The sequence below is a fragment of the Coturnix japonica genome, chromosome Z (genome assembly GCF_054131305.1).
Source record: "Coturnix japonica strain WE chromosome Z, WE-NBRP24, whole genome shotgun sequence".
NCBI classification, from domain to species: Eukaryota; Metazoa; Chordata; class Aves; order Galliformes; family Phasianidae; genus Coturnix; species Coturnix japonica.
The window spans coordinates 22,058,108-22,076,988 of NC_140702.1; the positions used below are offsets into that span (position 1 = coordinate 22,058,108).

Consider the following 18,881-nt stretch of genomic DNA (forward strand, 5'->3'; position numbering starts at 1 on the left):
ACTTCCCTGTGGGTAGGGCCTGACTGACATATAAGGCCCTCCATTCCTCTCAGAAGGTAATTGCCTTTGGTAGTTACCCTTCTGTCCTTCTTGACAACAGACACTTGAGTGTTCAGACAGTTTTACCCAAAGAAACTGCTTTTAGTCTAGCAGAATGAAAAGAAGACAATATCTTTTTGCTTGATAAGGTCACTTTGGCCTATGTTTACGATTTTTTTATTTTTATTTTTTTTAAATATTTTTAAAAAATCTTTTTTATTATAGCAAAACAGCAGTGTGTTTAAAAATCACCATCTGCTTCTAGCAGTGAAATACCTCTCCAAAGCATGGACAACAGGCATAAAAAAACCCACCTTCAACCCTTAGATTCTCCATAGCAACTGAAATTGAAAATGATGCATTTATTGTAAGCACTGCTTCTTTCATAAACAGTACTGTATGGTCAAAACACCTTGTTCAGTGTTCCATATACTTGTTTATCAGTTATTAATTCACCACCATAAACTGTTTAGATTTCAGTCAAGAATGACTGATGGGTAAGTGCTACTGAAATTATTTTTATGAGTTAAAACAGCCGAAAGCTGCTGACATTTGGGGTGCAGTAAGAAATGGAAATGCATGTAGAGAAATCTGAGTGGGCTTAGGTATTTTGGATACTGATAACAATGAAACATTATGTCAGCTGATGGTGGCCCAGGACCAGTTTGGACTCTTGCTTAGTGGAGTAAGAATTTGGCCAGTTTCTCAGGATCTTACTATAGTACACTGTACTCCACTAATGCATTGTTAGCCGTAGGCAACAAATTTATTGCTTTACTCCTCACTCCTTTATCCTTTTCAACAGTCATGCAATCGAAGTTACACTTAGAAAAGGAAGAGAATGACTCATTATTTTTGTATAGGTGTCTCAGCAGAAGACAAAGGCTCAAATTAGTGTCCCCTCACCTTATTCCTCCTAAAGAAGGACATGTGCCACTTTGTCACTGTGTAGACTCAAGGCACTGCATGCTCAGCTGGCTCACTTCAGCTGCAAACATCCAGAGGTGTATGAGCACAAAGTGAGAAAGGCCAAAAGGCAGACAAAACCAGTTTCAGAACCTTCAGCATTGGTGGGACTGTGTTTGTGGGTCCTGATTTCAGTGAGATGATAGATTTCAATTTCACCATACTTTCAGTTTACAACCTTTAAAGGCTCTGAACCATAGAATGCCAGTTAACTTTCCAGCATAATTTGAGACAAAGGTACTGCTCTCTTCTTTTTCACTTCCAAAGTGAAAAATGAGACTGCCTTTTTCAGACAACCAAATCAATTGTTCCAAAGACAGAAAACATTCTTAGCCACCACAGGATGCTTCAAACAACATGTAAGATGGCTTATGAACAATCACTTCCATAAAACAATGTGATTTTGGAACTGGTAGTATTTTAAAAGTCTAATTTGTTGTATAGTTATCACTGTGGTGATTTAATTAAAATCTAAGCTTGCAACTTCAAACTCCCAAACTTCAACACCAAAGAAGATGCCCATAATTCCCCTTTGTACTTGCTGGATCATAAATGCTGTGAAGACTAACTAACTCTATCTGGCATTTAAAATACTCACTAGTGGCAGTATTCAGGATGTCTTCCACATTATGGAAAAAAAAAAAGAGTACATAAGTCGTGGAGAATCACAGGCTTCTTTATGTATCTTGTTCTGCAAGGTCAGGACTTCTTCGCTGTTGAATGTGAAAGAAGTTTAAAATTACGAAATCATTTATTCATGAGGGAAATGTGCTGTTATTTTTTTCTCAGTCAGCAGTCAATAACTAGCCCAAAAAAGGGAAAAATAAAAATAAAGAGGAATGATGGGTTTAAAAATATCTGGTGTTCTCTGGACCTTTTCAAAAGGGTTCCTCTTCATTCAAGAATGCAGGAAGGGGGAGAGGGAAGGGACTGCGAATAGCTGAGATTATCAGTGATCTCACAGTAAATTACACATTTATTTGGAATGCATTACAGGATTAAGGTTACAGACTTGAGAATTGATCCAAATTCCATTATGTAAATGGAAAAAGAAAATGATCTTAATTGTCTTAAAAGGAAATTGAATTTAGTTTTCAGTCTGAATGCTTATGTGATCTCAGTTTAATTCTGCTACAGCTTTTGTTAGTGCATGGCATCACCCAAGCAGGCCCCCACATACGGTCTCATGAACAGTCTCCCTTACTTTTGCTAAGCTACAGGTCAGCTGGTCTCCTGCTGTGTACTCATGTTCTCATACCTGCATTCAACCCCAAGATCAAAGCACCAGCACTTTGTCCCATACAGTTCCAAATGCTCTTGGCTTCTACTGGACCCAGAGTAAATTCAGAGTTCTCAGAAATCCAGTTTGCACAGCAGAACATTGGAAGCAGCATATCACAGTCATAACATTTTTGTCTCTTCTCTGAAGTAACAGGCATACCTATGGACTATAAACAAAGTGAATTTCAAGATAGGGACAGATCCATTTTGATCTGCCAGTTTCATTTAAAATTAATAAATTCAGGCTAAGTGTAAACTGTCCAGTCACATCCTGTGAAGCTTTAAACAGTGTAACCACAAGGGAAAATAAACCATCAGCTCTTCCCTTTTTATCTTAGAAGTGTCTGAAACGAACTGGTTGCTAAAGAAACCTGATATAATTGTGACAGACTGTTTTGAAACCCTTAGCACAGTTCATCTGAAACCTCAGCATAACAAGTGGCTGCTTATCTGTGTCCCATTCCAGGAAGAAATGCATGGCATTTCGTCATCACAGCTGAAAGACTAGCTGGCTCCGCACGTAGGCTAAGCAAGAATAAGAGCCCTCAGCTATAATGAGGGCATGGTGGTAGCTAATGCTTAGTCAGAGTCTGTTTCCTACAGCCTTTGCTGCTGCACGTAGGAGTAGGAATGCAGGAAAAAGCAAAAATTAAAGAGAACATACTGAAAGTCAATGTTTACCTTCTCTGTTTGTTCTCAGGAAAGATTATTTTTGAAGAAACGGAATGCATGAAGTAACATTGTGACATCCTAAACCATCTCGCCTACTACAAAGACTTTAGGTAATTTCATTTAGTGTGATCGTCTGTGAGAAACATTTCTTACAGGAGAGAGAATCATAAAAAGCAGATGTATTTTGTTAGTCTGATATTTAAATGCAAATTGGTAACTGGAAATTTAACATAATTATTTCCTCGTAAGAACTGATCTTGAATTTCCAAAAAAGCAAACCAGCTTTATCCCAAGCTGTTGAGGCACAGCTAACTGGGAGGATTACTTGAAAAACAAAGGTGCAGCTTCATTTGTGGAGGAAAACAGGGATGAACATTTATATTTACAAGTTTTTTTTCCCTCTTTTCTACATCCTCCAGATGATGACAACTGTGATGCACTGTTGTCATGGTTTTTAACACCAGAATCTGAAAAATACGAGCACGGAACAGCCATTCAAGAGAAGATAAAAATGTTAAATCTGACTGTGTAGCTCTGTTCAGACTGTAAGTTTGAAAGCTGATTCACTCAGGACATTTTGTTTTGTTATTTTGTCTGCAGAAAAATCACAGCAATTGTTGTGAATTTACTCCTCTATAACCAAGCTGATTTAAGCACACAACTCTGTGCACTATCATGCTGAACATACCGGATTGAGTCATTTACACACACGCAGCTGCTGGCATGAATAAGGGCTAGATTTAACTTGCTCTGTTTAATTCACTGGCTGAACACTGAAAATTGTTGGCATGGATTTTTCTCAGGAAATTCAAACTTACACAAGCAGAGGAAAAACACTGCAAATGACATGCTGCTGTGTGCAGAAATTCATCCTGGGTAAAACTTTAAATCCTAAGAATAAATCCGGTGTGCAGTTTGCCCAAATAGGCTTTCCTATTCAACTCTGAAGGTTTAGAGCAGTTGTTAATCACGTACTGTACGCAGTGCTAAGCAGGGAAGTTTTCAGTTATTTCTAAAACATGTTATTCTGAGGCTATATTTGAATCTTCCATATTTACGTGATGAGGGGTTATGTCATAAAGTTAATCATTCCCAGGATGCTAGCATTCAGGGTAATGAAAAACTTCTTGTGCAAGCAGTCATTAATCAGTGCGTATAACATTGCATAATGCTTTCTGAAGCATGTGTTATGTGATCAGAGTACAAGGCTGTACAATACAGCAAAGTGTTTATGCCATATGCTGACCTTTTCTAAAGCAGAAATGAAGCCATGTGATGTGCTGCTCTTGCCAGCAGTTACTTATTGCCAATAATTAAGTTTGATGATATGAAGAAATACAAACTTGTATTCCTTTAGGATTGTAAAAGGAAGCTTTGAAGTTTTTGGCACTGTAAATCACAAAGATTGCCAGCTTGGCTCAGATACTCTACCGTTGTCCATTACAGGTACTGCCCATCAAAACTGGAATTGAGTGCCCTGTTCAAGTGATTACTGGCACTTGTGTAAAGGAAAACAAGCTCCACCGTTACGGGACTGCTGTATTATATGAAAGAGCAAAAAGGTCACAGGAATAAAGCAAGCAAATGCATGCTCAGTCCCTCGAATCTCAGTACATCACAATAACATCTGATGTTCTTGCGCAACAGTGCTAGTAAGTAGCTCTTACTTAATCTTCTACCAGTATTACACAAGTATACTTGCGAAATACTTCAGATAAATATTCTGTAATTATATGAACTATAAAAGCATGTAAAGAACAAAATGTTTTTGTAACTCTAAACACACATACCTGTGGTTTACATACATACATGGTTTTGATGAGCTATTTTAATAATGGAAGCAATGCTTTAGACAATCCCATGAACAACCAGGATGCTATGTGCTCAAAGCAGAGTGGACATATGGACATGCATTTTATATATTATGCATATATATACACAAAGTGATCACAATTTTGCCCTGCACAGTCACTATGTGCTTTCCTGCTGGCAGAATCAGGCTGCAAAGCTGGAATAACCAGCTTAATAGTACTGCTTTAGCACCAGCAACTATTCTGGTAGTGTAGCTGCACAACGGCTGCTCCCACACCACCTCCTCCCTGATTTGCTAGGGTTTCCTTTCACCTAACTGCTGACAAGCTGACTACAGAGAGGAGCTTGTACAGAAAGAGTAACCACGTTCCGTAAGTATTACCACCTGCTAGCAGCAACACAGTTCCATCAGATGTCATGTCATCAGAGGTCAGTCGTTTCTCATATACCCTGCTTACTTCAAGGAACTATTATTTTCACATTTACCTAACAACTCCAAAGCACAAAGCAGTCTAGAAGCACAACTGCAAAGGAGCACAACCAAAACTACATCTACACAGGAACTGAGGTGCCCAAGTGCAAAATTCAGACTCTCAACATTTTTGCTTAGCTGTTGAGATTTTCCTTTGATCTCTGAAGCTCTGCTCTTGATGACGACAGCAGCAGAAGCCAAGCTATATGATGGCCTTTCAAGATGCATGAATTAAGCCTTCTGCAGCTCACGAATCTGAGTCACTAGGCCTCTTTACATTTGACAGACAGGATGCCAAGGAGTACAAAGGCGATGCTGGGAATGAGAGTAAAGACAGCAGGACTCTAATCCTTATTCCACAGTCTATTAATAAAACAGCATAACATTTGCTGTAAGACAGGCCTTCCCTTCCCAATCGAACAGACTAGTGGTCATTATTGCTATGTAATTAACTAAAATACAAACGTTTACATCAGGAGTGACTGAGACACACAGTGATAAGATCTTTGATCTGAAGATCAATTTCAAAGAAAGGAGGGAGGAGAAACTGATCTGCTCTCCAACTACAGAGCACATTGATAGATGAAATGATTGCAGTAGACTTTTTCTACTTTTTCAGAATTTTGCTGATTTAAGCCTAGGCAAGTGAAATTTTAAGAATACAAATTTGAGCATCTAAATGAAGAAAGGAATTTCCTTCAGTACAAAGCAAAAAAAGTGCTAAAACAGGCCCAAGCCTTCACTTAAGAACTGGTAACATAGGCTGAACCCTGCCCATTACGCTGCATTTTGTAGATCCTTCCTCCTTTCAAATATTTACATGGATAGCCTAGGTATCACATATGGCTGTTATGATTTCTAATAGTGATTAGAGTACAGAACTCGGGATGAAAGAAGCCAATATGGAAAAACCTGCGGAGTTGCTCAAAACAAGAGAACTGACTGTGCTGAAATGGACTGTGACTTAGTCATTGCAGACTGAACATGCCAGGCAAACCATTCCTTCTATCCAAGTTCCTTCCAAGACCCACTGCTCCCCTGAAGCATGCTCCTTCTTTCCATCACGAAGTTGAAGAGGAGGCTGGCTATAAGAACACACTTAAAACAATATTCAACATGAACTGTGTTTTTGCTCACTATCTAGGAATATTTTTAATTTATATTAATAATTCAGATACATAGCAGCTTTGAAGAGAACAATTCTGGCAGCATGGACTTCCTACATTAAAAAAAAGCAGAGTCAAACTCTTTCCAAACAAGCATACAGACAGATTATTAACATTCATATGTAATGAAAAAACAACCTTCAAAACTCTCTCCTTGTAATTTAAATTTTAAACTTTTTTTTCTAAACTAAATGAAAGAGACATGTTTCCTAAAGAATCTGCACAAACTGGCATAGGGTTTTTTAACATGCTAGGAAGAACTGAGCCAAAGATGATATCACAAAGTCCCTTATGCTTAAATGAAAATGTTAAATCAATTAGCAATTGCAAGAATAAAAAAGAAACTATTCGCTGTATATTGCTTAAAAAAAAGAAAAAACAACCCAAACTCTTCATGTCCTTTTGAAAGCGACTGTATTACACAACATGAAAACCGCAACATATTTTCACCTCTTCAATGTTACAAAAGCCTTATTAGCATACACTTTAGAAATCATAATCAAAGAGAAGTAGTCACTGAACAGAACTCTGAAGAATTTATAAACATAAATATATGTACAGATCATATCTCTGAGAGTTAATTGAGAGGGACTGTTTTGAACTCCTCTATAATAAATTCTTTTAACATATTTCATGTTTATTTGCATGTGAATGAGTGTCCGTGGAAGAATTATCTACTAGATAAAATTTAAAGATGAAATCTAAGTCTAGACTTGGTAAAGGAAGGGTGGAGAGACTGATATTACAATCTATGTCAGCTGCTGATTAATGAGATGCTCACGATTGCTGTACAAACTGCAGAGGCAAATGGAATAGCAGGGCTGGGAGGAATGTGCTGGGTATGCCACGCCTTTGTAGAAAGTTAGAAATCACTTTGACTTCTGCTACATTTATTCCAGCCTTGAACTATCACATGTACATGCTGAAATACATAGTAACAAACGTGCCTGTCCTAGGTACTTGACTGCTGTTTCTGCAAAAGATTACAGCAAGTATAGTTATAAATAGTTATTTATAATCAAATCTCTCAAAAATCTTCTGGTATAATTTTTAATACTCTTGTAACTTTGTTTATAAAACATCAGTGTTTAAAGAGCAAACAAACAAAAAAATCACCATATAAGTCAACAGATGTTCCTCCTGCCTAAGGAGCACTTAACTAAGCATTAACTGCAAAAGTAGTATTTGTAATCCCTCAAGATACACAAAAGGAATTTCATTGCCTTCAGCTGAACACATATCTCCTTTTGTCTTACCTGTTCACAACTATTCTCCTTCTCTCATTTTTGGAGATAGATGCCTTTTTAGAAGTGTACAGAAAAGAACATTTAAAAATAGCAGCATTGTCACTATGATATCGAAAGTGCATTAACTGTACAAATTTCACTATACAGTGGAGTCCCATGACTTTTTAACAGTGCCATTAGGTTGAATGTGTTTAAAACTTCATAAATGAGAGATGGAAGCACATCTTGTTCTGTCAGCACCAGAAACAGTACCAACTTCTTATGTTTTGGGCTTTTTTCCCCCGTGAATATTATAAATATCGACTAATCTCAATAGACACCTTTCCAGGGATTTCCTTACATGGAAAAGCAATAAAACAAAACCTAAACTGTTGATAAACGAAGACGTATCAATCACTGCTTTCATTTTGCATCTATGAGCTGTTTTTTAGTACTTGGAAGTATCGGTAACACTGAACACGCTACTTTACTTCCTATGACTTCCAAAGAGAAACCAGTCTCTTTTGTAGAAGAGACCAGTTTGTTTCTGCTAAGTTAAACAGATACATCACATAGCAATGACTGATACAAATATGAAACAGTTGCAAATGATACATTGTAGTGTTCACTACTTTGAATGCAGGTAGTTAAAAGCATTGTTAAAAAGCAGATATGAACGCTGGAGTAGAACTATGAGTAACTGTGCACAGACTGACAGAATTTCAACAACTAGACACAAATGGTTCTGTGAATTCCACAGCTGACTTACACAAAACAACACTGTCCAAGTGTTCTTAAGTGTACCATCACACAAACTCAAAACAAAGGACCACATTGCTTCAAAGCAAGTGAGATACTCAAATGCATTGAAGAGACTAAAGTCATTCAGACAATTCTTAAAACTCCATCCAGAAACTCAGTAAAACTAGTGGGATGTGAGTTACTTCCATATTTATGATTTCATAGGTTAGAGGGAAAAATGAGGTATATGAGTCACATAAATTCACTCATTAACTTCTGCAAGAATATATGGACCATTTGGTATGTGTACTTAGACCACTGAGAGACTTAAGGTAACTGACCTACCTGTACTATAACTTTTCAATACTAAACTCAGTATAGAAGTATAGAAGAACTCACTATCCACTTGAGAAGAGCAAAAGCAAGGATAAGGAGCTGTTTATGCCTGAGGACCATGAAATAACCTCTCAGGAAATCAGCAGAGACCAGGGGTCACTTACTTACGAGATATTGTGGAGAAAAGCATGGCTTTACCACAAACTGAAAGAACTGAGCCTAAGCACTTGAAGGAGGAACTGCCAAATCATACCATTCCTAAGAAAAGGTTGGGCTTTATAAGAGCATTTCTTTTGCAAATTATCCTTTCATGGAAGTAGAAGTCTTACACTGTTATTTACTAAGAGCGATTAAGTCATCATAATGCTAGTTACTTAATAACAGAAACAATAAGCGTTTAACTCATCCTTTGTAAAAATTCTTCTTTAAAACTATTGAAATATCACTACACAGTACCTCTGAGAACCACGCTAATGGTAGTCAATTGGAAATAACACTCAAGTTCTTAACTTCAAAGAAGAGACTCAAATTGCCACAATCTGACAATATCTTCTCTTGAGGAAAGGAACGGAGAAATCAGTATGACAGTAAAAACTATTTTCTGAAATGAAAACTATGAGTTAAAGGCACAAATCTACAGTCTTACATCACAGTATCTGAAGTTAAGGTTTTTTTAAAATACATTCATGGAAGCTACTTATAAATCAGTTCTTGTTAGAAAACCAGAGGCATCTCAATAACCTGACAGTATATCAAAGTTACACACAAACACAAATCAGTCAGCACAGACTCAATGTTTTTTAAAATCTCATTAACATAATTATTTCCTACTCAGTAAAAATGAAAATGACATGTTAGCATTTCAAAAACAGGAGAAAATGACCCTAAAGGCTTTATATGACTACAAAAACAAGCACTGGTACTTTATTTGCAAATTATCATGCATGAAATGATCAACTCAGCAAGTTCTCCAATTAATAAAGTGTATGCTCTACCAGTTATAACCAATTTACATGTAATGATATGGCTAAATATGAATTTAAATGAGTTCTTGTCATTTCATGTCGAATAGCTGCTTTATCATCACAGATATGGACACTGACCACGGTTAATCCAGCAGGAAAATCAGAGCATGCACAAGTCAATGGTAACTAACTGCAAAGAAATTTGTTTTCTATAAAAAGACAGCCTCTGACTGCTAAGACACGTTTATTTTCCAGTCAAGTTAACAAAAATACTTTTTAAGAGGTTATTTTCAGGTATTTGTTGTATACACCACAATCAGAACAAATATACAGTATGAATCACAACTGTTTTCTCACCTCATAACCTACTGGATTTCTCTTTCTAAGTACAAAAAGAACCCTGAGGCTGCCACAGAACAAAGAACGTTTCACTATCATCCCTGTTGTATATAAATATGCATTATTAGACTCTTCAAAAAGGACATTCTGGGTCCTCTACAGAAGAAAATTCTAATAGCTTTAGCAGCACATTAGTCATATCCCCACTCAGAAAAAATACTTAATATAGTCAGCACAAACTTAAAATAACTAAGATAAGTGAAATAAAGTTCCTTAATGGCAGACAGTAGTCATCAGATGGTATTTTAGAAGAATGCAAGACAAGGTCAGTTTAAAGAACAATAATGCATTAGTAAGGCTGGACTCCAAGACATCTCCATTTAATACAATTAAATGAATATACTGGCAATGACTTCACCAAAAGGATGCCATTATGTGCTATTCTCATAAAAGTTAATTTTGTTTTACTAAGAATAAGGTAAGTCAGACTATTAAGCTTGACATTTAACAAACAATAATCCATTTCATTTCCCTTCATTTTATTTATAGTGTACATATTCGGGTAGAATACTTGGACAAAATATTTACTGATATACAGAATCATTTTAATGTGTATTTGGTACAATTTTTTATTTTTGGTGTTCAGTAGTCACTTCGATATTGATAAAATGATAAATCAGATTTATACTTCACATCACATGTAGGTTTTGTCTACATAAAGAATTTACAGAGCTTTTTTAAATTATAGAATGGTAAGTTTCACATATATGGAATCTTTAAAATGCTGCATGAACCTGTGACCTTGCCAAAACAAGGCCTTCAGACACCATAATGAGCATGAGTAGGCACGCACTTCTATCCTGTCCCAGTACAAGTATGGACACATAGAAGATGTTGTAACATCAGCATGATTTGCTTTAACTTTGGTGGCTGTGATATTCTAGGCATAGATGCAAAATGCATCTTAGTGGTCCTCATATCTGTACATATACCCCATTTCATTTTAAAGGCATCAGCTTCTTTTATTCGCCCTTGTAGCGAGGCGATCTCTTCTCTTTAAATGCAAGGAGGCCTTCAATTCTATCCTTTGTTGGAATAGTCTACAAAGAGCAGAGTAACATTTCATTACAGATAATAAAAAATAAATAAAATAAGAAAAGTATTTTTGTACAAATTTTTGTATCAGTTCTCCTGTGAAATACAGCACAACAGAAAAATGAAAATTGCAATATATAGTCAGATACAGGAAAGCAGCATGTACTTCTATGGCATACAGCAAGGCTCAGAAACAGCCTGGGAAAAGGAGTATCTTTTCTCTGAGCAGATAACAGTGAGAATTTCTAGATCTTGTTTCAGGGCTTTGATGTGCTGGTTTCTTCCTATGTGTCTGTTTTGGTGGGTTTTAGGGGGAATGGAGGTGGACGGATAGGTTCGTAATCAGATTACTGCATATTTTAAATAAGCATATCTCTAATGGTGATGCATCTGCTTCTGTCATCAAAATTTGTCACAAAGTTCAAGAACATACAAAATAAAAACATATTATTCTCATGTTTTACTGGCAAAGATGTTTATCATGATTTTCTGTTGGAAAGTACACACATTGTCAAGTTGCACATGCTTGTAAAGAGTCCTCAATGTTACAAAAAAGCAATGGCAAACTGGGATAGATACACAGCAATGCATAACCGGCATAGTGTGGGGCTAGCAATGCTTAATTCCCATCAGCCAAACAGTTTCTGTCCTGTACCTCCCTCCACACATTCCTTACTGGGGGAAAAAAAAAAAAAAAAAGAAAAAGAAAAAAAGAAGAAGAAAAAAAAGTAATATAGCAACAAAATATTTGTAGAAGAAATAACAAGTCTTCACAGTGTACTCCAGCACAGCTTCTTTTCTACATTTTTCGGGTAATCATAGTTACATACCTGAGCATAGCAAGCTTCTTCAATTGCCAGTCCTGTTACTAAATCAACCTGAGGAAAATAATTCAACAATCTTTAGAACACATCTCTGTACGTATGTTTCATATGCATTATTTCTTATCAGCTAACTTATATACTATGTTTCTATATGCCAAATCATAAAACATGTCTGTGAAGTTTGTCTGCGGCACTTAACATAGGATTATCTCACTGCCAAGTGGTGACAGTGCCTTGCATTTCTGGAACAGTTCCTGTATATGGTGATAAAACTAGCACGTAACACACTGTCAAAACAATGTACGCTCTTCATTACAAAATCATCAGGACTAAAAGTCATTACAGACATGTACTTCTGTAATGATTTCAACTGCTACAAAGGAAAACAGATTTATTGCAAGATTGTTCCAAAATCACTCTGAAAAAAGCATCTTCAAAAATTCCTATACAAAAATGATGTCATGCTAAAAATTTAACATGAATTCAATTTTAAATGGATTTTAAAAACTAAATGAAGCCAATGGCAATCCTGCACCCTCACCTACTTCTGAAAATAATTTTCTTTGTGGGTAGGTCTAAACAGCTGAAATGGACACTCAGAAATGACTGAAATGACTTTTTCCTCAGTACTTCTCTGTCCTTCTAACGGGTCAGCTGCTGCAGAACTAATCAGTTCTCCAAACAGCCGGGGAAACTACTGTGGCTATGCAACACAAGTACATTATCAAGGGAAGATAAGCTAAAAAGATTACCTAGAGAAGCCATGAAATCTCTGCCATGTAATAGCAGTGGAAGGAACATTTGGCTTCATCACTTTTGATGCAGTAGATTTTGTCTTGAGTCTCAAGGCTGAACTACTTGATCATTCAGAGTTTCTGAATTCGTCTATGAGACTTTGAGAAGAAAAATGTTCTTCAATTCGTACTCTTGGATTTACATTCTGTGTGTGATGTGATCCCTTTTTCTTTCCTACAATGAACTATAAGATGTGCTGGTGCACACCTTATTCATGTGCTTAACTTTAAGTAAGAATAGTCCTGCTGAGCTCAGCAAGGTAACTCTCAAGCCTAAAGTAAAATATGTGTCTAGATGTGTTCAGGTCAGGTATTTAAGGAACTTCAGAACTTGGTTTACTATTGTGGGTAGCAATTAGAATCAAATATGAAATAGGTCTTCAGATATAATTTTAAAAGTAGTCTCTATTAAAGTAATAAAAATAAATAACGTATCTCTTTGTCTTTATTATGCAATAAACACTAAACTGAGAGCCTTGACAGAATTGATTACTTTCTGCATATTTATATTTGTTAGATAACCTGTTCATAATAGTCTATGTTTACTTTCTGGAATTAATAGTTGGCAGATTGCATTACAACTAGGCAGACACGGGATCACTATGCCATGTTGTGGAAATCAACATTCATTCTTGTCTCAAGAGTTAATAAACACAGACATAAAAGTATTACATTTAATCTTCAAAAGAAGTTGTGACAAAATGGATATTGAAAGGCTGTAGACTGAGAAACAAAACTCACTTCTAGGGATAAAATAAAATAAAATAAAATAAAATAAAATAAAATAAAATAAAATAAAATAAAATAAAATAAAATAAAATAAAATAAAATAAAATCACCCCAGTAAACATATTGCCAATCTGACTTCTTATTACACTTATATAGGTCCTTGTATAGGTCCTTACCTCCATTCCCTGATCGATGGCCAGCTTTGCAACTCTCATTGCCACTGGTCCCTAAAATGAAAGAGAAGGATTATTTAAACACCATCAAATTCTATAAGATTATGCAGTAAACAAACTGAACATCAGTGTTTCTGAGCTGGGACCTTCTACACTTTAGCAATTTATTAAACAGGTTAAATGTCCTAAAATACATGTCTAAAGCAGCTACTTTCTTCCAAATGGTTCTTCTTTCAATACTGAGAAAATACCAAAGATGTATATTGTTTTCAGAAGTGAAAACTTAGACCAGTATTTTGGGCTTACATGCTGAGCATCCCTCTTTTGCCAATAATGCTTGATTTCCATCAAAACCAGGCTCAGGATAGCTGCTATAAGAGCACATCATTATACGATTTCACTGTATCAATCTAATTATGTCCCTACTATCATACAACAGAGATGCAGGAAAAGAATATGAAAACAAAATTAAGTGAGTGGATATAGCCTAAGTGTGCTACTGCAAACCTTGCTATTTTCAGGTGATGACACTCTTCTGAAACTGAGACCAACAGGATCCAGGAGTTTGACCCTTCTCCTCCACAAGGAGGCATCTTTGGGAATCATCTACCTCGGTTGTGTGCCAATTGTCAGCATCAGCTTCTAAATGTAAAGATACTGCTTTAAAGTAGTGGCCTGCTACTTTGAGAAGAACCAAGCACAGTCACTTCAGTTGTGATATCTCATTGCATCTGTCTGTGACATCTAGGACCTAGGACATCTAGGATCACATGTTAACATAATCAGTGTATGTTTCATATTTTCTTTCTACGAGGGTTTTCAAGAAACAATCATTTTTAGCTGTCATATCTAACCTGATACATTTTCTATTTTGAATACAAAGATTTTACTGTTAAACTTTTGGTGAAATAGAGAGGTTTACTAATTTTCTTTACTACTATTTCCTATGAATTTGCTACTGTGGATGCCTCGCTGGGAAAGCAAGTTCATCAAGAGCTTCCACTGCAAACAATAACCTGTGCTTGATAGCATATGAGAACAGGTAGCAATTGGCTAACAGAAAGACCCTTGTAAAGGTAATGATTTAACTTCTTACCACAATTTGCTAAGTTCTAAAGCCCAGAAATTTAGCAAAACTCATTTTAACTCTTTTAGTAAGAGATATGAACAGAGATAAGATGGCATGAAAAATGAATTATATAAAGGCATGATACTTTCATGAAATATACACACAAAGGACAGAAAGCAAATAGATCACTTTCCAGTACCAAATGGGTTTTGCTTTAATACTGAAATTGCACTTAAGGTTTTCAAAATAAAATCTACACTGAGATACACTCACTTTCATAATGACATTTCTGTGCCTCTTCTGAAGTGCTCAGTTATTGAGATAATTGCTTTATACTAAAAATACTGCACTATTTTTAATGTATAAAACATTAAAAGTAAAATAAACAATGCAAACACAGACTATATCACGTTGACACAAGTATTGACAAAGTTTATTTGCTCTACTGAAATTCTTACCAAATAACACCATTCACTACACAAGGAAGATAATTTTTCATTGCTCTCTATATAAATACAGTGGCTTTTTAATACATAACTTCGTGATAGTTTTTCTGAATATAGCAGATTCTTTTCTAGTCTTACTATTCATTAAGAATTAAGAACAAAATAATGTGTTGTACCTGAGGTAAAAATTCTTTTGCCAGAGCTAGTGCTCTTCTGTATGCAGCATCTCCTGCTTCATTCTGTTCTACCACATGGCTAATCAATCCTATTGACTTTGCTTCCTCACCATCCACAATGCGTGCAGAGAAGATTAGCTCTTTAGCCAAAGATACTCCAATTGTGCGAGGTAATCTCTGCGTTCCCCCTAATGTTTGGAAAAAGAGAAAAATGCAAGCATTAATTTCACGTTCATTTAACGCAGAAACATAGACGCCTGGCTCATTACAAATATTATCACTTTTAATTCCTTAATGATTTATATAAAGCATACAGAAATTATACTAACATACAGAAACACTCCCAATTGCCTTTTTCAGTTTTGAAATTATGTTTAAGGTGAAATAAATTGATCTGTTTCTCAGGAAACAAGTAAGAGCTGAAACTAATAGAACCTTCTTGATTACAGATGAACTATCTTACCTCAAACAGACAAATGCTGAAGGAAAACCATAAGCCAGTAAGCAACTATAACCAAGAACTTGGCTTATTTTAAAAATATTTATTTACATGATATTAACTATCACAGACATGAACATTTTTGAAGAAAAACACTCAAGAAGAACATATACTCTGGGAAATAGGACAAAACAGTAGCCAATGCAAAAATCTCCATGTACTGAGGATGGTAAGCATTTTTTACATAAACTAAAGACAAGGTATTTAAAACTACATTCTCATCTTCTTTTTTCTGTCATAGTGTTGAAATCTAAATTTTTATAATAAAAAAATAGGAAAGAATAATGACAGATGCAGATCAGCAGAGAAAGACATAACCTAGATTCATCTAACCTAGATCTAACCTAGATTTTCTTATTATGTTAAAAACTTATTTGGTGTTTTGAAGTCAATAAGCAGTAACCATATTAACCAGACAGGTACAGATTGCTCAGTTACACTAACAACTATCTAGGATTGACAAACAGTGTGAGTACAACCGTGGTCACAATTAAATATGTAGACTGAAATAAAATAGCAGTTATTTGTATGCATTAAGAGCAACAATGGCCTTCATTCAGAAGAATGTATTTTGAAACCATTCAAAGTACCATATAAGTGTGTATCTGGAAAGAATACTCCACTAACACAGACTGTCCATAAGTAAGCAATTATTTCCAAACAAAGCTATTTCTGCAGCAGTGTGCTAATATATTTAAAATACATGAGGAATATTTACAAAAGATTTTTAAGGACATCTGGTATAGCATTGGACAAATTTACATTAAATTAATGTAAAGCAGAATGATTTCCAACAGATAATGGAAGACTAAGCCAGTAGCATAGTTTCAAATCCATTCAATTTTCTTTCCCAAGACAAATTTACCAACTGAAAACAACAAAACCTTCCGGTAATTCCACGACTCAGCTTTCGATTATAAATTCTTATGAACCACAAGCTTCAGCACAACTGTACTACTTTCCATAAAAGCATACTTCCTTTTGAACACATTACATCACAGAAAAATGCAGGGAGCAGAGGAGCCTTCTTAGAATACTACAAAATCATGATATATAACAAAAACATGAGATATGTTTTCTGGGCTTAAATTGGAGGAATTAAGAAAATGGCTACACTCACAATAACTATCCACATCAGTAAATACAAACAATGTGATATTCTGTACAGTCCGACCATACCAGGATGACCATAGTAAGACCATCATTGTAGTCAAAGATGACAGGCAGTAGAAAGATAAACTCCCATTTGTAAGTTCTGTTAGTTCAGCTAAGTGGGTGACAGTGTTAGAGGAAGAATTCTGCTAACAGCATCCATCAGTTGAAACACAGAATTTATAGAAAGCCACTATTCCAGTACATTTTTATTGGGGGGGGGGGGAAGAACATCTGAACAAAATCGCATTTAAAATACTACAGACCCTAAACACTATGCTTTTCTATTAGTCTTGGCTGCCTTGCTGGTGAGACTGACAGAAAATGACTTAAATTCCAGCTACAAGATTTAAATCCTAACTATGTACATAAAACTACAAGCTGTGTTTTCAAGAAGTTTACTGCTTAGGATACTAAGCTGCACTACCAGTACTACAAAGGAATATTTACTGAAAAGATGTCTTTTCATTTCTCACCGAAAGAAGTTTCCATATCCCAATTAGAATCTATTCATGTACATCAGAACACTGCAGATGTCTACTCTGACTCTCTTTAAAAATAGTTTACTCATAAAGTATTGCTTTCACCCTAGCAATAGAATCCAGATGAGCATCAGGCTTGGTTTTTGATTAAAGAAAATAATCTGTCCAATTCTTTAGACCTGAAACCATAAGAATCTACTGATTCCATGACATCTGTTTCTTCTTTGTTGGTTATGCCTGATATTTTTTTCTGCATATCTATCCTCCCTTCCTTTAGTGTTTTATCTCTTCTATTACTGCTTCTACCAGGAAATGTTGAAAAGAAATTTAATTGTGCAACAATATTTCATAACTTTGACCAAGCAGTGGATATGTTTAAGCATAAAACTGTGTTTATAAATGAAGAAAGAAAAAAAAAAAAAAAAAAAAAGGTGCTCTTGCCAGTGTCTTACGTAAAAATGATTAAAGAAAAAAAAAAAAGCAAACTCTATGTCAGTTGGCTATCGCTCACATTGCAAAGCTGTTAAGCAGAGGAGCATGTTCTTTGATTAACATTCAAAGAGTAGAAGGCAACAGTTCAATGCATCAATCATACGTGCTCACTGGTAGGAGTAAGATATGCAAAAGACAATTAATCAAATGCAAAGAACACACCAGAATACACTTACGTTACATCCGCTTATGAAGAAAATACAGAAAGGACACTGCAGATAGACTGTGTTATGGTAACGCACTAAAACATATTATGCTTGCCAACCACAATCAGAGTGAAAGGAAGAAACACCCAGTCTTCAAAGATATTACTTAACCAAGGCATTTCATCTAAGTGTAGAGGAGAATTTGACTGATGAATACTTGCTTCTTCTTCACAAATTTAAGGACATCTCATTTCAAGGACCAGTGATCTAGTATTCCTCAGTGTACTGATAAAAGTATTTGACATACAGTTAGAATGCAAATGCATTCTTATCTGAGATAGTTTATATTCAATGTTGTAATAGCTGTAAACACCAGTCTTAGCTGACAGTACTCTGTGTGGAAAGATATGGTAAATACCACTGTTGTGTACTGGTATGAATACTGTTAAATGGTATTTTTTCTTAACAGTTGGTTCTGCATGAGTATTTATTTACTGTCAGCAATTCACCAGTTACAAAATTATGTACACAACTGGTTTGGATTAAGAGAATTACGTAATAAATTCCCAAGCGTGTATAAAACAAGATGAAGCAACTAGCTTACTGGAAATAGATTCATCTTTCTGGCAGAAAATATCTACAGCCAGTAGTTTCACATAGCTCAAGGCTCTGTCAAAACATACTGGATGAAATCCTACTTTGATATAAAAATAAAAAAAAATTTAAAAAAAATCAAACTTAAATTCAAACTTAATAATTTTTATTAAGTCAAGTAAAAACGATTCTATT

General features: G+C 35.5%; 1 protein-coding gene and 1 long non-coding RNA gene across 5 annotated transcripts in view; one reads left to right on the forward strand and one right to left on the reverse strand.

Annotated features, from left to right (window-relative positions):
- Positions 1-18,881, forward strand: part of LOC107306305 (uncharacterized) — an 80,321-nt gene that overhangs the window by 50,875 nt on the left and 10,565 nt on the right. The window contains exons 2-4 of the long non-coding RNA XR_001552074.3: positions 2,987-3,068; positions 3,378-3,503; positions 4,405-4,610. This is a non-coding gene — a long non-coding RNA (uncharacterized LOC107306305). The remainder of the gene's footprint in view (positions 1-2,986; positions 3,069-3,377; positions 3,504-4,404; positions 4,611-18,881) is intronic.
- AUH (AU RNA binding methylglutaconyl-CoA hydratase) overlaps positions 9,904-18,881 on the reverse strand; it is a 95,252-nt gene continuing 86,274 nt past the window's right edge. For 3 of the 4 annotated variants that reach the window (XR_014939285.1, XM_085528571.1, XM_015849381.3), the window contains 4 exons: positions 15,322-15,509; positions 13,634-13,684; positions 11,941-11,988; positions 9,904-11,115 (listed from right to left, as the gene is read on the reverse strand). Coding sequence is in view for 2 of the 4 variants with exons in the window: in XM_085528571.1 (XP_085384697.1) it covers positions 11,038-11,115; positions 11,941-11,988; positions 13,634-13,684; positions 15,322-15,509 (365 nt within the window). In the remaining 2 variants the exon portion in view is untranslated. The remainder of the gene's footprint in view (positions 11,116-11,940; positions 11,989-13,633; positions 13,685-15,321; positions 15,510-18,881) is intronic. The other variant, XR_014939284.1, reaches the window with a different exon arrangement.